The sequence below is a fragment of the Hevea brasiliensis genome, chromosome 7 (assembly GCF_030052815.1).
Source record: "Hevea brasiliensis isolate MT/VB/25A 57/8 chromosome 7, ASM3005281v1, whole genome shotgun sequence".
Lineage (NCBI taxonomy): Eukaryota > Viridiplantae > Streptophyta > Magnoliopsida > Malpighiales > Euphorbiaceae > Hevea > Hevea brasiliensis.
The window spans coordinates 104,467,894-104,494,227 of NC_079499.1; the positions used below are offsets into that span (position 1 = coordinate 104,467,894).

General features: G+C 34.8%; 4 protein-coding genes across 7 annotated transcripts; 2 read left to right on the forward strand and 2 right to left on the reverse strand.

Moving 5' to 3' along the window:
• Positions 1-8,775: 8,775 nt before the first annotated feature.
• Positions 8,776-13,587, forward strand: LOC110652268 (protein trichome berefringence-like 7). 3 transcript variants are annotated; one of them, XM_021807831.2, is made up of 4 exons: positions 8,776-10,198; positions 11,393-11,551; positions 11,906-12,208; positions 13,032-13,587. In XM_021807831.2, the coding sequence occupies exons 1-3, from the start codon at positions 9,390-9,392 to the stop codon at positions 12,186-12,188; spliced, it is 1,251 nt and encodes a 416-aa protein (XP_021663523.2). In that variant the 5' UTR covers positions 8,776-9,389; the 3' UTR covers positions 12,189-12,208; positions 13,032-13,587. The 3 variants fall into 3 exon arrangements, with proteins under 3 accessions (XP_021663523.2, XP_021663521.2, XP_058006416.1); XM_021807829.2 differs by having other exon boundaries at positions 13,050-13,587; XM_058150433.1 differs by lacking the exons at positions 11,906-12,208; positions 13,032-13,587 and adding an exon at positions 10,731-10,872 and having other exon boundaries at positions 11,393-11,530.
• A 1,559-nt stretch (positions 13,588-15,146) lies between these two features.
• On the forward strand, positions 15,147-16,668 carry LOC110641653 (protein TRACHEARY ELEMENT DIFFERENTIATION-RELATED 7-like). The gene has a single exon (XM_021793462.2). It carries the CDS (start codon positions 15,416-15,418, stop codon positions 16,352-16,354), a length of 939 nt encoding a protein of 312 aa, XP_021649154.2. The 5' UTR covers positions 15,147-15,415; the 3' UTR covers positions 16,355-16,668.
• LOC110641652 (pentatricopeptide repeat-containing protein At5g04780, mitochondrial) lies at positions 16,224-19,223 on the reverse strand. 2 transcript variants are annotated; one of them, XM_021793461.2, is made up of 2 exons: positions 17,655-19,223; positions 16,224-16,337 (listed from the first exon to the last, which is right to left on the reverse strand). In XM_021793461.2, exon 1 carries the CDS (start codon positions 19,142-19,144, stop codon positions 17,657-17,659), a length of 1,488 nt encoding a protein of 495 aa, XP_021649153.2. In that variant the 5' UTR covers positions 19,145-19,223; the 3' UTR covers positions 16,224-16,337; positions 17,655-17,656. The 2 variants fall into 2 exon arrangements, with proteins under 2 accessions (XP_021649153.2, XP_021649152.2); XM_021793460.2 differs by having other exon boundaries at positions 16,232-16,350.
• Positions 19,224-19,810: 587 nt separating this feature from the next.
• On the reverse strand, positions 19,811-26,090 carry LOC110641654 (chromatin assembly factor 1 subunit FAS2). Its single transcript, XM_058150434.1, has 13 exons — positions 25,676-26,090; positions 25,447-25,558; positions 24,524-24,550; positions 24,329-24,401; positions 23,762-23,865; positions 23,461-23,675; positions 23,275-23,371; positions 22,499-22,571; positions 22,177-22,265; positions 21,946-22,084; positions 21,375-21,475; positions 21,035-21,275; positions 19,811-20,192 (listed from the first exon to the last, which is right to left on the reverse strand). The coding sequence occupies exons 1-12, from the start codon at positions 26,045-26,047 to the stop codon at positions 21,049-21,051; spliced, it is 1,629 nt and encodes a 542-aa protein (XP_058006417.1). The 5' UTR covers positions 26,048-26,090; the 3' UTR covers positions 19,811-20,192; positions 21,035-21,048.
• Positions 26,091-26,334: the final 244 nt, after the last annotated feature.

A 26,334-nucleotide genomic window follows, 5' to 3' on the forward strand; every position in this document is an offset into this window, starting at 1 on the left:
AACCGAAATGGATGAAAAATCGAATCGAACCGAACTGCTCTATTTCAGTTTGGTTAGGTTCAAACCTTTCGGTTTTGATTTTTGATTGATTTTTTAATTCAAACTTGATTTTCAAGTTATTTGTTCTAATTTTGACTTTAATTTGAACCTAATAATTATTAATCAATGAAATTAAACAATTTATATATATAATTAAATATAATTCATAAATTCCCTATAAAAATAAATCAATTCAAAAATTGATTCCGTTCAATTTGGTTCGATTTGAATAAATAAAATTACTATTCGGTTTGATTCGATTTAACTGATTTTTTTCTCTTCAAAACCGAATCAAACCGAAATAACCAAAATTTTTATAATATAAAACTGAACCGATTGAATTTTAAAACTGAACCAATTGAATCGAATTGATTCAGTTCAATTTTTTAATTTGAATCGAAATTTGCTCACTCCTATTTATATTTGATTTATACTTATATTAATTAATTTTGCAGTTCAAAGTAAAATTTTATAAAAAAATTAACTAAAATCTGAAATTCATTTAAAAAAAAATAGTAAGTTTCATGTTTTTCAAAAAAAATTGTTCAGTTTTTATAAAAAAGAAATAACTAAAAATCAGAAATTCATATTTTTCTAATTTTTATGTTTTCAAAAAAAATTTATCAATTTCTGATAGAAACTCAAAGTGTATTTAATTTTTTGAATTAATTATTAAAATTTATTACTTTTATTGATTATGATATTTGAAAAATATAAATGATACGAAACATATATTCATACATAAAATAATATATCATTTTATTTATTATTATTTAAAGTTAATTTATTGAATAAATATTCATACTAAATTTTATTTAATAAATGTTCAAAAATTCCTATATATATATATATATATATATATATATATATATATATATATATATATATATTAGTATATCAATAATAATTTTAATTATTTTCTAATTTGAATTTAATAAAGGCCCATAATGCTTTATAAAAGAATTTTTTTACTATCATTTCAATTTTGGTCATTTCCTAGAAAAAAGTGCTATTAAATTACTTCTAATTTTCATTAAAATTTAGAGTCTGTACTTGCTCTTAATGTCTATAAATAATAGCCACATTTGAAATTTTTACAATAATTAACAAAATAATTGAATAATCTCATTTTTTATAAAAAAAATACTTGTAATTATTACCCTTTATCTAAATTAAAATATTAGTTTTAGAAAATATAAATATTTATTGTATTTTATAAGAAAATTAAAAAAATAGAAAAAATAATTCTTCTTAGTTTTTTAAATATGATAAATAATTTTGAATAAATAAAAAGTTAAATGTGACTATTATTTATGAAAGGAGGAAGTAGTAAACATAAAAATTTATTAAAACTCCAATTCTTAATATCATCTAAATATTAATTGATTTTTTGATAATAGAATAAATAAATATGCAAAAGTAAAAAAAAAAAAGCGATTATTAATATTTAATTGCAATTAATTTATATCTAAACTGAGTACTAATAATTATAATAATTTAAATGTTTATAAACTATATTAAAATATAATTATTTTTTCATTGAGCATTAATTTTCTTATTCTTCATTCATCAAAACATCTTTAAATTTCAAATTTTAATAAATTTTTAATTACTATAATAAAATTTTTATATACATCAACTAATTATTTTGTAATTAAAAATTATTTTGAGTAGGCAGGTTCAGGAGTGGGGAGGAAAGGATTTTGTGATATCTGGGTAGAGAAAGGGCTATAAGAAGTAGGTGCTTCTGTAGGTCTGTGAAGGTCTGCTTCAACTTGGGCTAATTGTTTCATTAGTTTTCTGATTTCAGCTTCCTTCTAGGTGAACTCCATACTAAATCTTTTTTATTGGATCAAGGATTTAAGATCCTTATCAAGCTGTACAATTTTCCCTTGTAAATCTCTATGCATATTCTGGGCGAATGCAGTAAAAGAATCCACATTTTGATCAATGTGTTGTATTCTCGTAAGAACTTGATCAATCTTAGAATCAATTCGTTGTAGTGTCTTATTTTGGACTGCTGCATTCTTTGTTTGCCAGTTAAGAACTTCTTCAGCTTGAGTGATCGGGACTACCTGACCTTCAGTATCAACCTTGGTTGAGTGAATGAAAGGTCTGGTGGAGATTTTGGTTTACTGATCTGTCTGATGGGTCAACGAGGGAAAATCTGCTGAGACAGGGGAAAACATCATACAGGGCTGCACTAGCAGTAGTGCTGGAGGTGGAAGAAAAGGAGGAGAGGGTGATTGTCGTCCTTCTTCCTTTCTAATGATTTCCAAAGCAAGTTCATAGAGTGGAAGGGGTTTTTTTTGCTTAGTTTCCTCATGGATGCCTATCCATGGGCTGTTGTCAGGATAATCTTCTCTGAGAATCTGAGGAGATTTGCAAGAGGCTTTGGATCTTTTGATGAGCTTCTTCCAATTTTTGTCTGACAAAAGATAATCATACTCATTTTCCTAGTAGTTGTCACAACAATCACAATTTGGGTCGCACATGCCAGATCCAGGGAGATCCCAAGGACAATGACCATCTATCTTTATTAGATAGACATAATGGTTGTCTGAAGTTACTACCCTGATGGGGAAATGTTTCTGCTCCTTTTCTAATGGCTGGACCATCATGGTCTAAAACATAGGCAAAGATCCTGTGGAGTGCCGAGGTGGCTGGAAGGTAGTTTGTACCATTCCATCGGTATTTCTTCTGAAGGAAGATTCTGTAATCTGGATCGGCTGAGAGGTTGCATGGAGCTTTTCATAGTTGGTTAGCCAAGTCTTTGGAATGAGTTGTTTAAGCTCACTTCTGGGCAGTTGCCTAGGTATCTGGACTATTGTTGGAGTAGTCTCGGTGCCTGCTAAAATGAGCAAAGTGTCATTTGAAACAGACGGCTGTGATAGATCCACTGTATGATCTTGTAATCTGTAAATGATCTGATGGTGTAAGGTGGCCATCATGGATGATGTCACCTGTTCTGCTCCTATGAGCTGGACTTGTACTTTTAGAGTGGTGCTAAGATGAGGATCTCTCAATGAGAGATTATAGTTGGGAAAGAATGTCAATACCACGCTCTCAGTGTGAAGGGTGGTAAGATATGTTCCAATGACCGCGTGCTCATACTGGAGGAACCTTGTGTCGAGTAATGATACTCTAGCAGTGACTGGGAGTCCACGTCTTTCATGTAGACTGAGGATAAGTCTTACTGCTCCAAAGTGTAGATGAGAATAACCCTCCTGTCTCCATTTGGGAATTAATGGAGGTGGGATTTCTAATGTCACGTACTGTTCAGCAGATGAGCTCTGGAGAGAGCATTGATCCATGCGAGAAGCTTGGACATATTCTTTTGAAAGAGATCTCCTAGAGGAAATAAGAGATCTGATACTTCTGGTAAGAGATCCAGAATATCTATAAATGTTGTAAGGACTGAGAAGAGGAAGGAGAGATTCTCCAATCTGAGCTTCTTCAGGTAAATTGGCTATTTCGATAAGGTTATCAATTCGGGAAGAGAGAGTTCTTCTTAAGGGAGAAGAGAAAGAGAGAGAAGAGGAGAGGTTTACTATTTCAGAGGGTGAAGGGTGTTGTAGAACTGTTTCAGTAGCAGGAATAGGTGTTTGGCAAGACATATTTGGTAGAGATTCTCCTTACTCACCATTGAAGTATGTATCATACCAAGATAGGCTGGGAGCCCTTACCATACACATAACTCACTCATGCTATGCCTCTTCCCTCTCTATAGATACTCTATGGCTGTGCCCTTTTGTGACATTACGTGTATGATAACGGGACCGTCACATCCAATATCATAATAAAGATATTTCTGACACACAGGATCCCCTGACGAGGCAAGTGTAGAGCATACGTATCTCTGATTACGAAGGTATAATACACGTTCTCAGGTTTTCAGGAGAAAGAGGAAGAAATTTAGAAAGTCATGAAAGAAAACTGAAATATTATTTCAAATAAAACTTAGGCTTGGTCCCTCTACAACTGAAGAGAGTGTCTCCTTATATAGGCCTGGAGACTATCTCTTTTATAGGCAACCGAGAAGCAACCTGCTACCGACATTTAAAGGTAAAAGATTCTTACAGAGCAAAAAAAAAATAAAAGACACACTTATTACATAATATGGCCGACAAATTTTATCTTTCATCATGGCATTGTTGACAGGTTGAATGTGTCATAGTCAGAGTCGTCTGAGTCATCAATGCCAAAAAAGTCTTTTGGCCATTACCCATGTTCAGTTGGTGAGGTGGGTCGGTATTCTCGGTGGTTTCACACGCTTCAATGTCCATAGGATCCTGAGAATCTTGCTAGATTGGATGTGACCAATCTATGGGCTCATTGTCAAGGGTTCGGATGCGTCCGAGGGACGTGCGGTTCATGTGAGGAAGAGCCAGAGGTTGATATCCATTGATTTCACAGAGATGTCCTGCCAGCTGTCTTCTCAGAGTTCCCATGGCCTCCTTTCTGTGATAGAGCCATCATAGATCCTCCAGTCATACTCAGTGTTTTGGGTCCAAAGGAGTCCATCAGGCCTTCTGGAGAAAGGCTTATGCATGATGAACATGGTTCTGATAGTGGGCTGAGCCCTGATGGGCCTTTCTTCGATTCCTTGGATTTCTATGAGTCGCCTGAGGCTGTATTGCCATGCTGGGATGGGCTAATTAGGAGAACAGCCAGGTGAAAAACTGTCTGGTGTAGGAATGAGAAAATCAGGAGTGTTTGGAGAGGATGAGGAGGCCATGAAAATCAAAGGGAAGGAGAAGTAAGATTTGATGAGATGAAGATCCTTTGGTCTGGATAAAAGGTCAGGGATAAAGTTATGTTTTCCCTTTATGTGCTGGACTGTGAATTTATACTTGACGAACCAGTCTTTTAACCTTAACAGCTGTGGTTCTGGGAGAGACTTGTTCTTAAAGTCTAGGATCTTCGGGAAATATGAGCTGTCCATAACTACAGTGAAGTGGTGTCCAATGAGATGGAACTCAAATCTTTTAATCCCATTTTTGATGGCCAGTATTTCTTTGTATACTGAGTGATAGTGCTTTTATGGCTCTGGGAATTCTCCACTTCCATATCAGCAGATATGCTTTTCTCCTTGGATCTCTTCAATAAGGATAGCATCCCAGTGGGTGTCACTAGCATCAGTCTGAAGAGTACGGTGTCCTGTGCTAGGAATTTTCAGAGGTGGCGGATTTGAAGCCACTGCTTTAAGAGCTTTGACTGCCTCTGTTTGTTCCTTTTTCTAAGGTGGGGCACTCTTTCTGAGCATTTTTTATAGTTGAATGGTGTAAGTGGCAACATGAGGAATAAATTTCCTAACGTAATTAACAATGCCAAGAAATTATTGTATTTGCTTTATTGATAAGTCCTTGTCAGGAAACTTTAATAGTTCTTCTGTAATGTGTGGTCCTGGCTGGTATTTCCCATCTTTGAACCTCATTCCAAGAAAGTCAATGTCGGTCTGTGCAAGTGAGCTTTTATTTTCAGACAGCATGATGCCATATCAGTCCACTATGGATTGGAAAACGGACAGAAGTGCTTTGTGTGTTGTGACATCCTTTGAGAACAGGAGGATGTCATCAATGTAGATTAGAGCATTGTGGAGTATGGGCTCAAATATTTTTGTCATGGCTTTTTGAAAAATAGAAGGAGTTGTCTTTAGACCGAATGGAAGAACAGTCCACTGGTATTGGGCCATAGGAATGCAGAAAGCAGTTTTGGGCCTGTCTGATGGTTTGATACCCAATTGCCAAAATTCGGCTTTGAGATCAAATTTTGAAAAGATATGGGCCTCATGGAGTTGGGTGAACAAGGCTTCAAGTTTGGGTAAAGGAAACTTATCATCCTGAAGAAAATGGTTAAGAGGCTTATAGTCAATCACGAGCCTCTTTTTACCTTTTAGCCTTTCAGATCTTTTTTCCACATAAAAGGCTTGGCAAGCCCATTGAGAGGATGTAGGTTCTATGAGGCCTTGTTGAAGTAACTGTTTGCACTCTTCCTGGGCTAGGGCCAAGTCTGTGGGGTTCATCCCCGGGTGAGATGCCTTAGTTGGATTTACATCTTCATTGAGTTTGAATGGGAGATTGACAAAGAACTCTGGGTTCCTCCATAAGGGATGATGGTGATGGAATTGTGCATGAGAATCTGCACAGGATCTTAGGAGTAGTTCTTTGTGTTCTTGAAATTCTACAGAGGCATCTGTCAGGGAATATAGTTTTGGGACAGAGGTGAAAGGTTAAAAGTTTCTTTTGTATTTCAATCCCTTTGGAAGGATTTTTAGATGTTTTGCTTGTTGGTACAAGTCAAAACCAATCAGCAAGTCTTTATCAGGAAGATCCGAGCCAATGATCTTAGTCCAAAGGATGTAGGTAAGGAAGAATTGGATACCAATGGGTTGTTTGGTAATCAATTTGGTTTTGAAAATATTTCCATCAGCTGCTTTGAAATACTCTGTATGAGGAACTCAATATTCTAGAGGTAAAATAGCTAGGTTCATCATACTCTTATGGGCTCCAGTGTCAAGGAACCCGATAACACTTATGGGCTGCTCATACTTGCTGGGCAAGATATGCAGTGAGACCAGTGGGATAGAAATAGTGTCTGGGCTATAAGTGGAGCGAGAGGAGTGGATATGTTGAGCTAGGTAGGAAGGGCAATAGGCCTCAGAGTCAGATTTTGAGCTTTCCGAAGACAGAGATTAGGCTTGATTGAAATCAGTATCTTCTCCAAGAGCGAAGACAGTTTCTTCATCTAGCTCGTCTTGTTCTGAAAACAAGGATTCAATGTCATCATGCTCCAGAAAGATATGAGAAGCCTGTTGAATATGCTGTAGAAGCTTGACAACCTTGTTAGGATTTTTAGGATAGTTTTTTGTGTAATGCCCCTAATTTCCACAAATATAGCATCGATCAGACTTCTTCGTTCCCATCCTTCTTTTCCTGAAATATCTAATCGGCTTCTTTCCTTTTCGATTTTTGAAAGAAGGCTTGGATCCTGAAGAATGAGGATATTTCTTGTAGTGACCCTTCTTCTTTGGCTTGCATTCACAATTTTTTTCCTTGCATTTGATAGCAAGGTGGAACTTTTGGTAGACATTTTTCAAGGCTCTGCTATTATCAACAATGTCTTTAAATAACCATTGTTGTTCACACATCTTGTCTAAGCAGGCTAATGTCATTTGGTATATTTCTCCAATAGTTATGGCATTCATGGCTCTGCGAGTGGCGGCAATGCTCCTGTGTAGTTCTGATTGTAATGCTTCTGGGAAAGAAGCAATATAAGTGTGCCTCAAGTTTATATCATTGTAGCCATTCAGTAAATAGTAGCATTAGACCATGCATTGATAATGCCTTTCAATGTCTGTCCTTTTCAAGGAATAGCAACGCATGTCAAAGAACTCCTGACACAGTTGCTTGCTATACAGAGAGGCGTCTCCAAGGAATTCAGCGAAGATGACATTGATTGCTTGCAAGATATTCAGATGGCAAAACTGGGCCTTATGATATTCTCCAAGGGAAGCAAATCAGTCTTGGAGTGTTCCAATGGTTCGGGATATAAATTCCCTGAAAATAGTATTTGAGTCAGCACCTTCTCAAAGCATCTGGACATCTAGCCAGGCTTTAAACTCTGCAAGGCGATCTCTCCACTTGGATGGGGGAACATCATCCAATGTAAACCATGGGCCAGAGCTGGGCCTGGATTGCTGTTGGGCTCCTGGGAGACCAAAATCCAATATTGTATCATCTTTAGGTATTTCTACATGAGGGTCTTGGGCCTGGGGAGGCCCTGTAGGGCCTGTGGTGCCGCTGGTAGAATCTGTGGCTGGTGAGGGACCGATGAAGTTGGCGGAGGGTCAGCCATGAATAATATCGTAACGTCCATTTTTCCTGACTCATTGTCATCACTGGAAAATTCTTCTTCACCTGGAGAAGAGTCATCTTCTGATGCAGAAGGTATTGATATCATGTGCTTAAGTGATGGATCAGGATGCATCTTATCTTTACCCTTATCAATCTTTCTTTTTGTAGTCTGGGATTTTTCCGAAGAATATGGACTTTTGGGCTCGTATCTGGTAGGTGCTGGAGGAGGAGCTAGTCTAAACAAAGGAGATGGGTTGTAAGTTATAGGAGTCGGATCATAAGAATAGTTGAAAGGGCCAAAAGGAGAGTAGGCAGGTTCCCTCATTACTTAAATATATAATATTTTTTAAACTAATAGATAATCATAGTTTGAAGAAAAAATAATCAAACATTAATATTATTCAAATATTTTTTTCTATACTTTAAGGATTTTTGTGCAAACAAGCTCATAATAATTGACACTTTTAAAAAAAAAAAATTCTTTGTTCAAATCTTTAATTTAAATCTTAAATACTAATTAAAAAATCATAATAATAATAATTAAATCTACTGTTAATTAATTTAATCTCATGTAAATTTATATTTTACCATTATAATTTTTAAAAAAATTTTTATTACAGAGCTAACATTATACTATTTATAAAGTATTATTTCTTGCATAAATAAAGAAAAAATTGTTAATATATTAATTAATTAAATAGATATTTGTATTATTATTATTATTATTATTATTATTATTATTATTATTATTATTATTATTATTATTATTATTATAGCATTGAAGGCCAGAGGGTTTATGATTTCTATTCTTCTGAATTCGTTGTCGTTTCATTCTGTTTCTTTTGATGACGTGCTCTGCTTTCTCCTCCTCTATGTTTCTCAACTACCTCCGATCTCCCCCACTTCAGATTTCGCTTTTATCTGCATTTTCTCTCCATCTCTCGCCCATCTCTCAAGTTCTACTCCTCTGCAATTTCTTTTTGAATTAAGGGAGGCTCCTCTCAGACTCTGCTTCAACCAGTAAGCTAGTAATTGTAAAATATTTACATTTTCATAACCTGTTCATCTTTTTTTTTTTTTTTTAAATTGTTGGATTTTGCATCTGGGTCTGTTTTCCTTGAGATTTGAAGGATGTACATTTGGTTTCTCCATTATTTCTATAATGGGTTATCAATGGGATCGAACGGTTTTCCTCTAACTTCTCAATTTTGAGTGCTCGGATTGAGTTAGTGTTTGTCTCCTTGAGCTTTTAAGTTACAGTAATGGTGTTTTTGTTGTACTTTGATACGATTGTGATTCATAGGGGTTAATGTTGGTTTCAGTTTGAACTGATTTGTGTATGATAATAGCTGGGGTGGTTGTTCTTGGATTGATCTACACTGGCTTCGAGTTTGTTCATTATGTAATGTGTATCATTGGGGATGTTTGAATTAGTGTTCATTTTAGTATGGAAAGTGTGTTTGTTGAGTCTTGGCATGATGGTTGATTGAGATAATGACTACTTTCAATAGGAGTAAATCATTCAACCAGAAGGCTTTGGGCGTTGGGAGCCCAAGATCTTTGAGTTTTGGAACCTCAAGAATAAATCGATCAAGCTCAGTATCTCACTGTTTGAGGGTGCTTGTTGTTATTGGCTCTTTGTTTTCATTTTTCATAGCCATTGGGGGTGGTTACATTTATGTGCTTCCAAGTTTCACTCAAGCCTTTCATGGTTATGGGATATCTAAATCCAATGATTCAATAGGAGATTGCAATGTTTTTGATGGAAATTGGATTGTAGATAATAGTTATCCTTTATATAATGCTTCAGAATGCCCTTTTGTAGAACAAGGATTCAATTGCTTGGGAAATGGAAGGAAGGATGAAGATTATCTTAAATGGAGGTGGAAACCCAAGAACTGTGATATTCCAAGGTTCAATATATATTATATATTGACATTGTTTCAAAATAAAAGGATTGTCTTTGTTGGTGATTCTATGAGTAGATCACAGTGGGAATCATTAATATGTTTGCTTATGACTGGTGTAGAGGATAAGAAGAGCGTTTATGAGGTCAACAGGAATAAGATAACAAAACGGATTAGATATTTAAGTGCTCGGTTCAACTCATTTAATTTCACAATTGAGTTCTTTCGATCGGTATTCTTGGTGCAACATGCTTGGATGCCTAGACATGCACCAAAGCGGGTTAGATCAACACTTAGATTGGACAAGATGGATGATATTAGTAGTGAGTGGGTTAATTCAGATGTTCTCATATTCAACACGGGACATTGGTGGGTGCCAGGGAAGCTTTTTGAAACGTAAGTTTTCCTATTTAAATTTCTATGTGCTCTTTTGGATCTTTTACACTGATTTAGGTGTAATATCTATGAAACATTGTTTATTGCGAATGATTTTCACGGACACATGCATCTCACTTTAATTGTAGCTTCTGTTCAACACTCTTTGTAGGCAGCTTTTACTTGATTTTAATTGCTCAATTCTAATTAATTTAAATTTTGCATTTTCAGCTTTTATATGCCAAAATACTTATGCTAGATCCATGCTGCTCTTTATTTTTAGTTTTGCTGCACAATTTAACAGTCCTCTCTCTGTCTCTCTCCCTTCTAAATTAGCAAAATCTAATATAATATGGAAAAGGAATTTATTCTGAGCTAGTCTATATCATGGAAAGGGACCCACTTATATGGAAGACTCCCCACCAGCTTGTGCATTTAACTGCTGTGTAATTAAATATGTGAAAGCATGTTTAATAGTTACAATTTTCTCTTTTACCTCACAACCTATCTCAATGGTTCTGCCTACTAAATTTTTTGTACCTGCATCTTGCAGAAATACTAAGCACAAAACTGTTGGCTCTGAGAATTTGTTTAAGAATTCCTTCAGTGTGATTATGATATGGAGAACAAATTTTGGCACAATTATTTTTGCCATTCGTTGTGGTAAAGGAGAGAAAAATTATCATTCTTCCCCGGCAAGTTTCTGAACTACAGGCCTCGTCAAACTAGATTTCTCAAAGTTTACTTTTGAAATGAAATTGCTTGATTTGACTTCTATTCACTGATAATTCAATCAGTCTTTTCTAGCCGCATTAGCACTTGAAATATGTTATGCTGTATTCACTTTTAATGTTTTTCATTTGAACAACTGTCTTGGTATTTCAACACCCAGCTGTTGGGAGTGCAAGCATCTTTCGTGAGTTAAACATGTTTATTGGATCTGTTTTTTTGGATCCTAGCTTTATTCAAGACATCATATGGACATTACTAACCCATAGAGTTTATAGTATATAAAAGACTAACTATGTATTTAAGAGATTGGACCACCTGAAATAAAATCTTGTAGTTGGAACTTTTGTCTCCTTAGATGCACATACTATTAAAGTCTAACGGACTTGTTATGAATTGGAAACGAGCTGTTTTCTTAATGTTATTTTCATCTGACAGGTATGATCTGCAAAATTTTTACATGTAAGTAAATTGTATTCTGGACAGGGGCTGCTATTTCCAGGTTGGGAATGCGTTGAAGCTTGGAATGTCGATTCCTGCTGCCTTCAGAATGGCACTGGACACTTGGGCATTATGGGTACAGAATACAATTGACACAAATAGAACACGTGTCTTCTTTAGGACTTTCGAGCCATCTCACTGGAGGTACTTCTTTAATATTGACACCATGACGCTGTGTCTGCAAACACTTTTAGCTTTCCACTGTAGTAAATGCTATTAAACCACTCCATATATGGGTGCAAGATTTTGTCTTGAAGACCATCCTTCCTGTTCTCATTGAAGATTGTCATTATAAGGCTATAATTTTGTCTTTTTGCCACTAGCTGCAATCATTGTTCTCTTCCACAAGCAATACTTCTCTTCTTGAACTTCTTCTGAAATTGACATTAGCTTAAATTTTTTTTTTTAATTTTTTTTTCTTCTTTGCTGGATTTCATTTTAAGTTGCATAATTTCTCACTTCAACATGACTTATAACGGTCTTTGTTATTTGTATCAGTGATCAAACCCATAGGTTTTGCAATGTGACTAGGCACCCAATGTCAGAAACTGAAGGGACGGACAGAAGCCTATTTTCAGATGCCACCTGGGAGGTGGTAAAAAAAATGACGGTTCCTGTAACCATACTTCATATTACCGCCATGTCAGCTTTCAGGAGTGATGCACATGTTGGCAAGTGGAATGACAACTTATCTATAGCTGATTGTAGCCACTGGTGTTTACCTGGAGTACCTGATATGTGGAATGAAATTTTACTCTATTTCTTGCTATATCAACCATAGATTCTCTCTCCAATGATGATGTAAGTGTCACATATTTCTGATCTTCTTGGCTTGGGTTTATTTCAGTATAGTTTTCAATGGCTGCGTTTACAATAAATCATTTGCAAGAAAAGAATTCAATTAAACTCTTACACAATCATGCTTGATTTTTATTTCTTTGAAAATTTTTTTTTTTTTAAGTTAAAAAGAATTGAATTTTTTCATTTCAAATATGAGAATTGATTAAAAAGAAATCAATTGAATTGAATTCTTATAAAATTCTAGATTTCAAATAGGGGGAATATGTATTTGCTTTCTCTGTGAGTGTTGACTGGACAAATATTGATTTTCAATCCTGTAACCCCATGTTCTTTTAGTCAATATATCTCTTTAAAAATTCACTATGGTTGCGTCAACAACAATCTGAATAGATTGCTATTGCAGCAGAAAAATGATTTCCTAGTTTTCTTCTGTTCTGTTCACTATTATCCATGCTTGATATGTAAAAACTAATACTTGATATGTAAAAAACTAAGTGGTAATGAATTTTTGTTTGAAGCTATTAAACAACATCACTTACTCTCTCATCTGCATGTACTCTATACCTTCGTCCAGATTGGGGAGGCTTAGCTAGAACACAGGAGCATAAGATTTACTTTCTCAATTTCACCTGCTCTTACCCTTAACTTCATTAATTGCCGACTGATGGAACAGAAAATACAGATATTCTCCAACAAGTAAAACCTGAGGTCTCAATAAAAAGACAATAAATTAATTACTGCCATCATTCCCTTTTTAGTTGTGATTGAATCATATATCTGTTTTGTTGAAAGGTGAAGGATATAGAATAACATTTTGATTTAGTTTCTCTCATCGTTGCAGATTCAAAAACACATACAAATCTGATTACTTATTGATACCTGCTCAAGAAACTACCAGCCTCGGATCTGTAAGCAGTGCTTGTCTCAATTGCAAATCCAGAACAATGGAGCATCTGGTTTGGATTTCTATTTCAATTATCCCTTGGTATCATAGGCAGTTGCTGGAAGTATCCTTCAAAAGTTGAGTTTGCATGGGTTTTGAGGGAAGATATAGAGTTAGATGGAAGATGCAGTTTTTATAACAGATATCCATTTTTTTCATTCTTTTTGTTCATTATGTGTGAAAGTCTTGTCTTAAATATGTAACAATTTTGTCCACTTATTCTTTTGTTAAAAATTTTGGTGAAGATGATACTACATTTGATTATGATAAAAAGAAAAAGGGAGAAAATGGAACAGAAATTGAGTATCATGCTTTGCTGTTTTCTACTTTTGTACTATTGCTTAGGAACATATTCAGTAGCAGCTCCTGTTTGCATGGGAAACACGATGGGGAAAATATGTGAAATGTTACATATCATGGAATATTTTTTTGGAAACTAGCATTTTGCCCATGCATTGCTTGAGTATAATTACTATTGTTATATTATTTAATTGAATAAAAAATATGATTATATAGCTTTTCCTATATATTTATATTTATTTAAAATGTTTCATGAATAGCTTTAAAAAAATTGTGAAAATATAGAGAAAATAAATACGGAGAATAAATGTAAATTAAAAATGAATATAAAAAATAAATAATAAGATACCAATAAAATGTATATAAATAAATTCTTATAAGATGATTGCTTTGTAATATTTGTGCAAATTGTTCATCTCCTTATAATGCCTTTAGAAATCATTTGGTATAGGTTTGAGAGAAAATCTTGATTGAATATTGTATTTTTATTGACTAATTTGATTTTTGATGTGTTGGTTTATATAGTTTATAACTATGACTTTTAATTTTTCTAATATTAATAAATTATAACTATTATCATAAATTTTTTTTTATAAAAAATTAAGTATATAATTCTATAATTATAGTGAAAAATAAAAGGTTGCTTTAGTTTATATATAATTTATAACTGTGATGCATAATTTTTCTAGTATCAATTAAATTGTAATTATTAAATGCTTTATAAGTCTATTAGTATCTTGCATGTCATCAATTGATATATGTAGTAAAATTATTAGAGAAAGAGGCAAAATGGACATATAGAAGCGTAACATTTATGCATGTATGGAAAGTTGGTCTTTCAGGACCGGGAACAACTGAATCAATTCTGATTCCAAGCTAGACCCCCTCGTTGTCCGAGTTGGGTCAGACTGGCTCGATCAAAATTGGTCAATGATTCATGGTTTTAAATTCGATCTAAATCGGGACACTAGAAGGTCAAGCTAGGTCCCCATCACCTCGACCCTTGAATTGGACCAGAACTGATGGCACGTTTAATTCGACTCATTTCTTTTAAAGAACAATGTTTTTAAAAAATTCAACCGTTAAATTGCATCGAATCCAAATTACAATCGTCAATTTCAAAACCTTTAACTTATGCGGTACGGTTTAAGGCCTTCCAGCCACATTAATGAATCGCTATGGCTACCTCTATCCCAGGCGATGGTTCCGAAATAAGCTAGCATTAGGGTAATCTCGCACTCAAGTCCTAGTATAAATAGGATTTGTTCTCAAATTCCAGGCTTAGCATACATATTAAGCCAACTTAAATCCAAGAAACACAACTTACAATAAACAATCCATGAACTCGGTCTTTTCACAGACAAAAAGTGATGCTAATGGTTTGGAACGCCCATATGCCTCGAGTCCAACTGGGTTGAATTTGAAATTGAATCAATTGATACAAAGGACAGAACCAAATCATGTATTCCCTGCAAGTTTTAAGAAATTAACCAGAATTGACTAATGCAGAGTCGAATCAGATACTGGAAACCAGAAATCAATGTTCATTTCCATTAATTCTAATATCAATCTGTTCAATCTTCAGATTTTTGGATGATAAGATCAAATCATTTTCCAGAGCTCCTTGCATAAAATTGAAGCTGCCCATGCAAAATCTAAATTACCAGAAATAATGAAAACTTGTGACTAATTGGAATGGCCAAGTCATGCCAATCAAACTCATCAATATCCTTGTCTTGAATTGTAGAACAAACAGGAAGAAGTGTTTTTTAATTCAATCAATGACAGCTCTGCGAAATCTTAGCATGACGGTCAAGTTACTAAAAGCTTAGAAGCATGCAAATTGATGCAATCCGTTAGACAAGAAGTCTTTTACAAATGGGCGAGAGCGCCAAGCCATATTCTCCACATCTCAGCACCAGCATAACACATGCTATCAACTTCCATATCTTTCTAAGACTGAAATGGCTCCTATTGATAACTATGACTACCATTTCCCATATTTTCCTCTAACACCACCACACAACCCTCTCTCTCCCCCAAAAGTGACGCCTCATGTTTCTCCATCCCCTCCAAAAGTGCCCCCATCCCACAAGCCCCCACCATCTCCAAAAGTGTCGACACCTCACAATGCACCCTTTCCTCCAAGAGTAACTCCACCACATAATCCCATTATGCCACCACCATCATTCCCAAAGCCAGGAACTCCACCCTATCATCCATTTCATCCACCACCAAGCCCTGCAGCAAAACCACCCAGTCATCCAATGTCTCCCCCATCCAGTCATACACCACCATCTCCAACAGTGGCACCACCTCAAAATACTCCCACCCCTCAAGTGGCTCCACCACAGCATCCCATTACTCCGCCATCACCATTACCAGTGCCTGGAACACCTCCCAATCATCCATCTCATCCACCAACTCCTGCAGCAAAACCACCTAGTCACTATATCTATCCCCCACCACCACCCCATCCTATTCCTTCACCATCACCTCCTCATCTTGTTCCACCTCCACCTCCAACACCAACACCAGGTCATCATTCAACTGTCATAGTTATTGTCTTTGTCTCGCTTGGTGGTCTCTTCTTTCTTGCCTTTCTATCTGTTGCTCTCTGTTGCATCATTAAGAAAAAAAAGAAGAGAATGGTTCAGAAAACTGAAATTATAGATTTTGAAGAACACATGAGAGCTCAGGAAGCTATCATACCCGGAACACATGGAGAGCAAACCAAGGTACTAAACATTGAAGAGGATGTGCACATCGAGGAGAAGATTAAGAAAAATGAAAAAATAAGTGCAGGTTCACACATCAAGTCTTCACATGAACATTCCCAGGATTCCGATTTGGCAGCATCCTCTTCTCACTCCACTCAGCACTATCCTGAGCACAAAGTCTGATTGAAATGCAAATAAATGACAAGAGGCAACATGATCATATATTCTTTCATCCAATATCCCTACTGAGATATTACTTCAAAAAATTTCTTGTTTGCTCCAAAAAATTGTCAAAATTGTATTGATGGAATAATAAGTGAAGCTTGAGGAATAATATTATTCTTTAATATTAGAAAACCAAACAAACCATCAAAGGAAAGTAAATTCAGAATTATTATTATTATTAAAGTAGCAGAGAAGAAATGAAATGACAACGAGGCACTAGTATAGAGATATTTTTACATAAATTTGGCACCAACATGATAGTCATTGGTATAATTGCATCCCATCAATGTCCTGAATTAAATAGGTAATACAAATTCAACATTAAATTCAATATAAAACAAGAAAGTGAACCTTATGCATACATGCTATACTATATAAAATAATAAGAGAAAGGAAGTTGCAGCTTCAGTATAGAAGAAGGTTTTTACAACAATCAGACCATATCAATTGTCTTCAGACACTCTAACCAGAGCAACTAGTGTTACAGCCAAGTCAGAACTAAATTATTCTCTTCAGTTGTGAAACAAAATTTATACGATCAAAGTGTGCATGTGCAATCAAGAAATTCAATATACAAAAGTCAACAGTACAAGTATGACAGACTTTCCTGTTAAATTGCAGTAAAAAAGCAATTAAAAGCTGAAAGTTATGCAGATTTTGATCACAGAGCAGTCCAAACTTTCCCTTGGAATCAAACTATCTACCATGCCACTCATTTGTGCATGAAAATAAAACAAACCATTGGACCACAACCAGAAGATAATCACCCCAATCAAAATTTTTTTTCCCAAGTCCATATGAAGCCATAGATAATCTAATGAGTTTGATATTGTACAACTAAAGAAGAAGGAAAAACTAATAACACACAAAGGTTAAAGGTATCGCACAACAAGCATGTAGCACTTTTTAAATCCATGCTATTCTTTCAACTGCCAGGTGGTTCAGTTATGTATCATTTCATACCCATTTGTCATGCCTTAAAGCAATCTGGTTTCGCCAACTCAACTAAGCCTTTATCTCAAAAATTTGGGGTCGGTTATATGGATTCGCTTTCTCCACTCTAAACGATTTTGGGTTAAATCCTCATAAATGTATAATGCTTCTAGGTCATGTTTCGCCAGAATAATCAAAAAAAAATCACAATAAATTCTGAATCATAATAGAATTCTTTTCTGATAAAATAGGTAGAATCATCTGCCCAGTGCCCATCCTGTCATTTTTGTGGGTAATTATATTTTGCAAAACAGATTGTACTTACAATTACTGTTCCTGTTCAAAAACATTGGGCGATGTGAGCACCTTGATCATGTCATCCAATGTTTCACACATCACCTTTGTAGATGGATGAGAATAATCCCCTTGGTAGAATTTGTGTATCATTCCTGCAATGGTTATCCAGCTACAACCAGGAGTCTTCACCAAACCTAGTTCTCTCATATTTGTTCTGGTTCTTGTTAAACCATCCCAAATATTCTGAGATTCATAAATACAACTTAAGGCTACATAATTGCTAGGGTTTCTTGGTTCCAATTTGTAGAGATGGTGAGCTGCTATTTCTCCAATCTTGACATTCTTGTGCATCAGACAACCAGCTAGCAAAGCACCCCAGATACTTGCAGTTGCTGCTAACTTCATATTCTGTGCCAATCCAAGTGCTTCCTCAAGATGTCCGCAACGACTCAATAGATCCACCATACAAGCACAATGCTCTACGCAAGGTTCAAAACCATAATCCGACCATATGGAATAGAAAATTACCCGACCTTGATCTATTAGACCTGAGTGACTGCAACTAGCCAAAACAGCAGTTAGGGTGACAGGGTTAGGTTTAAATCCAAAATCTTTCATTTTTTTAAAAAGATCCAATGACTTTTCTCCTTTTCCATGAACTCCATAACTAGATATCATTGTAGTCCATGTCACCACATTCAGATTATGCATATTCTGGAAAACCTTCTCTGAATCACCCAAGCACCCACATTTTGCATACAAATCGATCAACGAATTCCCGATTGCGACATCTTCATTAAATAAGATACTCTTTACCACTTGACCATGAATTTCCTTCACTTTCATCAAGTCACCTCCCCCTCCACAAGCATTCAAAATACTAGGAATAGTCAAAACATCAACCTTTACCCCTTGTGCAATCATATCTCTAAACAAATTCAAAGCCTCTGCATAGAAACCATTCTTCCCAAACCCCGAAATCATCAAATTCCAAACACCAGAATCCTTCCACAACATGTTAGAGAAAACTCTCTTTGCGTCAACCAATGCCCCATGTTTCACATAAAAGTCCAAAACAGAGCTACCCACAACAACATATCCTTCAAAACCAAGTCTAATCACCCAACCATGAAGCATCCACCCGAGATAACAATCTCCCATCCCTACAGATGCCTTAAACAACGGAGGCAAGGTATAGTGGTCCGGTCGAAAACCCATCTTTAGAAACTTATCAAAAACACAAATAGCATCTGAAAAAAGAGAATTCTGAACGTAAGAGAAGATCATAATGTTCCATGAATGCATGTTCTTCTCGAACATTCTATCGAATACTTTGCGAGCATCTTGGAGAAGGACAAATTTTGAGTAAGCCAACAGGAGATCAGTTTGGAGAGTGACGTTGGCAAGGTAGTTATTTACAAGGATTTGAGCGTGCGTTTGCTTGGCTGGACAAATTGCATATTGAAGAACACAGTTTCTCAACTGAGAAGAGAGGTGATAAATTGTTTTGTGAGACATTAAGGATGAAGGAAGTGCCAGAATCTATTCTACATTTATATTCCTTTTCTTTTTTTCCATAATGGTTTCATTTATCTTTTTTTTTTTTTTTTTTTTTTGCGGTGTGTTCTTGTTAATTATCAGTTTTAATTAATATTGGTAACAATTTTGATTCAATTTAGTAATTTACTAAGTCAAAGTATTATTTTTTTTTTACCAAATATATTAAACAGAATAAATTAATACATATTTATATATGAACACACAGATGCACCCCTAGATTAACTTAAAAATTTAAATACATTAATTAATTATTATTAAAATTAACTTAAAAACAACTATTTTTTTTCTACACTTAAAATGATAATTTTTTAAATGATTTTTATTTCTTTTATTCACAATTTCATGTAAAGCCTTATTTGCAAAGATTATTTTCAAGTATTTAATCTCATTGAATCCTATGGAGACTTATTTGAATATTGTATAATTAAATTTAAAATAAATTTAAATTTATAAAATAATACTTATATCGAATTAAAATTTTATATAGTGTATTTATTACTTAAAATCATTTATAAAATTACTTAATTAAATACATATACATATGTAAGTGTTAGTGGTTGATTAATAACGGAATTGCCAATCTTGCAAACTTATGCCAACTTGTGGATGCTATGAACCAAAAGCTTATAGGAATCACTTCTTTCTATATATGGACTGACATTATGACATGTTAAGATGCCACCTTTCATGAGTTACAAGTACCACTAAGCTGACTTGTGCTAATCTATCAAATTGCTTGGCATCAGAAAATCAACCTGCCTATGTGGGAAGGAAGCCTGTCTGCAATTATCCCACCGAAATCATCCAATGGGTCATATGGTGTTTGGGATATTGGTTATGTGAAAAGCTTTAAAAAGTGAACTGTGAGAGCAATAGAACGCAGATTATTCTCTAATAACCACAAAAATTTGGCTGCTGTACAAGCACATTTCATTTAGAAATGGTTAGTAAAAAAAGGATCTTGGGCTGACTTGAAGCACTCCAGAAAATTTGATGTGAAGCTGTCCTGATAGAATCAACAAATCAACACAACATTCAGTCATGGTAAAAATGGTTCCAAAATCCATTTTGTCATAGTTTCAAATCATATAAAAATATAATGAAACTTAAAATCAACAATGTGTCATGCATGTAATGCACAATCTCTCTTGAAATTAGCATTTTTTATTTATGTAGAATCTTAGCTAATGTGTCATGCATGTAAGGCACAATCTCACTTGAAATATTTAAGTTCATCGATGTTATGTGAAAGTTCTGTTTTCTTTTTATATTATTCTTCGAGAAAAATAGACATTCCATTGGCAAACTCTATGTTTCAAATTATTTTATATCATACTTAAATTTCCATATATAAGTAGAATTTCATATAGAATTAGCTCATATTATAAGTAAGATTGGTTTATGTGTTAATATATAAGTAGAAATTTGGTGTTATCAATTACCATTCATCTTTTTTTTTTTAATATTATAACATAAACTTATAATTTTTTTTTTCCAGTCAAATGTTCACCCTGCCAACCTACTTATATTTATGATAATAATACCAATCACAAAAGGTTCATATTAAGTCATAAAAAGTTGGTTTAACCATTCCAAAAAAAAGTTAGTTTAACACTAGGATATGTGGATCGCTTTTCAAACATATATTCTCGCTGGTAAACAACTACAAAAAGGGGAAAAAGAAAAAGGTACATATTCCGATTCAAAATATCAACAAAAGGACAACATTTCTAACACTAGCAATGAAACGTGGATTCCATAAATCATACATCTCATATTTGGAAAAGGAATAATGATGTTATTAGACAGATCATCCTATAAAAAATAAATCTTAAAATATGGACTCACCAAAATTCTGATAATTATTTTGGATCAATTGCCATGGGAGTAATTCGTCTCTTGGCCGGCTTATTTGAGATGGGAGTGCTAATTGAGCTTGGAGAAGCCCGTTCCCCTTCGTTCTTCTCTGGCTCTGTTTTTTTGCTATTTTCTGCTATAGAACCATCATTTACAGGTGTTTCAATCATTATGTCCTCTCGTTTCTCAATAATAGGGCTTTTATTCTCCGGAAACAGATCTTTCTTGTGCTCTACAACAGATTATAGCAGAATCCTTAAGGAAGGTCGTAAGAAAGGAAAAAAGTTGGTGGACAAACAAGACCAATACAAATGAATAAATGACAGCAAACCTGCTGAAGGGATGGGCAATCCCAGTTCATTGGTTTCAAATTCTACTAAAGTACAGTAACCATCTTGAGAAGACACAGCCAAATACTGGGCATTCGATGACCTTAAAGAAACAAATAAGAAAAAATTCTGACATTGTAATCATCCAAAGGATTAGGCATTGAAGTAGGAAAAAAAAATGCATGAGAACCAAAGCATTCTCGCTCATATATTAAAATGAGGGAGAAGAATGGTGAAGGCATAACTCCTGTTGCAATTCCGTTGATAGCGACTTTGCTCTTGCAAGCTGCATTTTGTTGTCTGCTGTGAAATTTCATTGCATGCAACGTTTACAACAGTCTTATGGACTGAGCATTGTATAGAAGCACCTTATTCTACTCCTATCACTCTTTACTTTATTATTATTATTATTTTGTTTTTCTTTTTTTTTTTTTTGTGGGGGGGGGGGGTGGGTTGTTATTTAGGTATGTCTCTGACCAATTTCTACTGCTACTTCTTCCTCTCTTTCTCTCTCTTCTCTCTTTATTTTTATTCTTCGGAGAGTGGGACCCTCTTGAAATCAGGCAAACTTACCAGGCAACGTCAGTTATGGCTGCATAGTGAAGACCAGCCAAGATTGCTATTGGAGGCGCACTCTCTGTGTCATAGATGTACAACGAGTTTAAAGTTGCCACTGCAAAAATTAGGCGATAAGGAAGCTTGAAGAATCCAGCTGCACAAGTCAAAAAAGGCATTCAGGCTACCAACTACCATCACACTTTTGCTCAGCTACAATGCATTCTGCAAAAACAACAGAATGGATACCTGAGTGCAATCCCCTAGGGCTAAAAACCATGGGGCAGAAGCGAACAGCTACAACAGGTTTGCTGGCACCAGGGAGCATTAAAGCAGGCCTGCATATCACAAAAATAGAAAAATGAATGCAAGATAGATAATAAGTTTCCTTAATTTAGTTCATCATTTGAATATAGATTTATAATTACTATAAGATAGAAAATCATAATAAGGAATAATGTCAGCTCATTATGCATTGACAGAAATCGGATTTTATTCCTGATAGATAATTGACTGCAAAACTAGTGGGATGTCAATACAAAGAAATACAAAGTTCAATTGCACATCTTGCCTTGAAATATCCTTTCTGGAAAATGCATAAGCAGTATTTACCATGTCTGATGCAGGTGACATCTTATAAGAACCTGCAATGCCAAAATTATTTTATGAACATAAATAACATCAAACAGAAAATATACAGCCTTAAATAGAAAAGATACAGAAGTCCTAGACTCTGGATTAGGTTATGACAACATCATTAGATGACAATTAGATAATTTCTAATCCTGCAAAAAAATATAAGCATACTTGCAACTTCCCACACAACCATCTGCAATCACATTAAACAAGTTCATAAACTGTATGCTCAATGTTTAACATACTTCGACAGAACCATATTGCAATCATAGAAAATCAAATGAAGAAAATGAGAAAAGGATATCCACAATCACATAAAACACTTCATAAATTATATGATCAAGCCAAACAGGCTTCCATAAAATCATATTGCAAAACCTAGCAATCCATCCAGACCATTCATTAAAGTAAGATAATAATCAGAATAATGAAGTTTCACCAGAAAATATATTAATGTAGGGCAACTAATTCAACCTGTTGGCACTGAGACCCAGGCATCACTATAAGACTGTTTGCAAGGAATGGAAATAGGTTCCTTTTTTGGTGAAGGACCATAACCATCTTCCCAAGAAAGGTAAAGTTAAAACCTAAGATCAATCAGCAGCAAATAACAATACTGCTTGTGAAAATAGTAAAAGGTGCATGATAAAACAAATACAGAACGTATATCATTAACTTTTAATTAGATTGGACATATGCTTGGGTCCATACCTGCTGGAACAAGTAAAAATGATCCATCAGGTGACCATGCTAATCTTCGGAAGAAAGATGGCAACGTTTCATCATGAAAAAGATGGTTTTTTGAAGACTGCATCTCAAAACATGCATGAGGTTTATAACATGTAACAAATCCATCTATATTCTACAGGAAATGAATATGATCATGTTATTCTCTACCTTAGAATCATCTGCCAATTGGTGCTCTGTCTTTGTAATGACATGTTGGCAAACATAATTTATCTTCTCAAAGCCTTTTGTTTTTGTTTGAGGCTTCTTGATATAAACTCGGCAAGTTCTATCTGAACTAAGAGAAGCAACGTACTTGTTCAATGGATCCCAAGCCACACCTTGAACATAATGGAAATGATTATCCAATAGCTGATGCACAGAACCTGAAGAAAAGAAACAAGGAATCAAAAAATCAACAACAAAAAGATTCTAATTAATATGCACTATGGCCTTTGACTGTCTTTCTTGCCTTTGTTAACATCCCATATGATGCAAGAATTATCAACTGATCCGGATATCAAAAATGCACAATCAGGAGACCATTGCAGATCCAGAACATCCTTGCGATGAAATCTGATCCAAAAGAAAGTGATAATAGAATTGAAACCAAAATAAATACAGTCAAGTATCAAGACAAATTATAAGGATTCTTGATGCAAATTATAATAGATAAAAGTATGTTCAAGGCCAATAACAAGTGAATTTCGCCTAAAGCCTCCCTAAAATCAAACCATACTCGTCATTACCTTTAATAAATTTGATATCCACAAGATAAAGTTGTGTTCTTTGTACTGAAAACTGATTTAATGAATATTTAATATTTCTCCAAATTCAATTAGTATGGTGGATTAATTTTGAGTGAATGAACATCAGAACATGTCAATTCAACTTTAGGCTCATATCAAAACCATAAATGATGAATTGCAGCATAATCCAAATTCAAACCCTCAAACTAACAGTCTCTAATCTGATTAGCATATGGCCAGGCTGGATGTAGCAGCGTTAGAATAGTATACATTCAAAGTACAGCACTTACGATAAATTCTTGAGAACTTTCCACGTTTTACCAGCTTCTGTAGAGTTTAACTTCCATACAATCAACTCCCCCCCTGCATACAAATTATATTTAAGAATGCACTCGCTAAATTGCCGAGACAATTATCTCAGAAAATTGTCTGGCTATATTTATACTGGAAAGACAGACAAAAAGTTTCTGTAACTAAAGTCATACCATCGGCACCAGAGGCAAGTAGATCTCCTGCATTGTATGAAGAGTTATATTAATTCAAACAAAGAAATAAAAAGGATTTGTGCTAAAAAGGAAGTAGGTGTGATTACAGAATTATTTTATGAAAGATGCAGTGGGACCAGATCTTTATGTAGACATACTAGAGAAATAGTGCATATAGAAGACTAAATTCAGAATACAGTGATTTAAATGATGCCAAATTGCCTTTGACGTACAGGAGAAGAAAAATGTTCTTTCACTATCACACAGCAATGGCTAATAAATTAAATCACTAACAAATATGAAATCAAATGGGATCATTCAAGTAGGTTTTTTCTCTCATACTTTACCAAAACTCTCCTGAAGGACGACCAGTACTTGGTCATTATCCAGAGAAGAAAACTCTTAGGAACATAACCTAATGCAACCAGACAATGGTTCACTTCCGATGCAATGTGGAAACAATGCATAGATTCTTAACCAAAATTAAATTTTAAATGATTCCCTCACAATAATTTATTGTCTTAAAAAAAAAGAGGGGAAAATCTTAGCCAAAAATCCAGTTTTTAGCAGATACAATGCAAGCTGAAGATTGAAAAGGATGATAGGTTTGAATAGGAATCACCAGAATTTAAGAACGTTGATTTTTTATTTCGCAAAATCAAGGACACCATTTTCTGTGTTCATTTTGTGAGTGGGTATGCATGCATGCGTGTTATTAAGCTTTGAGATTAATATATATAATCAATACATGAAATTAAATTTCATCCTTTAAATATGAATAAATGATTCCAAAGAAAGGTACAAATGTAGAGAAGTGGTACCAGCTATGATCTATATTCCATGTATATATTATGACATAGTTAGTACCTCTAAATTATCATGCCCATAGGTTTTACATCCGTTAATAATAGTTATTTTCTTACCAGAGAGAGAGAAACGAAGAGCATTCACAGAAGAACAATGGTGGGAAAGACTATTTTGATAGGAAGCCGTTGGGATTTTCTTCTGGGCTTCACCTGAATTTATTAACCAAAGCTGAAAGTTCCATCATAACAAAAATAACAGTTAATAATCACATAAGAAAAATGAAATTGCATACGTAAGCAAAATTAAAGCACAAAGTTTAATAGGAATTTTCTGATTTTAAAGTACCTTGATGTCGAAGTCGGCACCGCCTGTGGCGAGGAGACCGGAAATTGGATGAAAATCTAGGCTTAGGACAGGTTTTGTGTCATGCCAATTGATCTGCACTGTTCCTCCCTTCATTTTATTTTCGCCTTTTTGGTCGGATTCTTTCCTCCTTGTTTGGTCAGTGGGAAAGTGGAGGAAAATTTTTGGACTTGCTTTGAGGAGTAGGAGGGGGCAGAGAGAGAAAGCGAGGGAAGGGTACTTAGCTTTGGCGCGCTCCGGCTTTGGTTTGGCGGGAAACGAGCAAATAGAGCGGAGAGGGTACAGTAGGCCCGGCCATGGGCCGCTCGATTCGAATTTAATCGATTTTAATCCAATTTTGATAAGCCGGGCCATGTCTACATAATAGTGTGATAGTGAGTATTGGGCCACTTTAGAGTTTAGATCCACAATTTTGTTTGGGCTCGAACCCAGTTGTTCCCAAATTTGAGTCTTCCTTCTTGCATTCGGTTTTTTGTATTCTGAATTTATAAAATACATGTTCAATTGAATAAAATAAAAGTTGGATTTGGTTTAGGCAAACAGTGCACATTAGGTTAGAGTATAGAAAGCAGAGAACGAGAACGGTAGATCTAAACTGATTTGAAAAAGAGTAATATTTTTTAAAATATTATATATTTTTT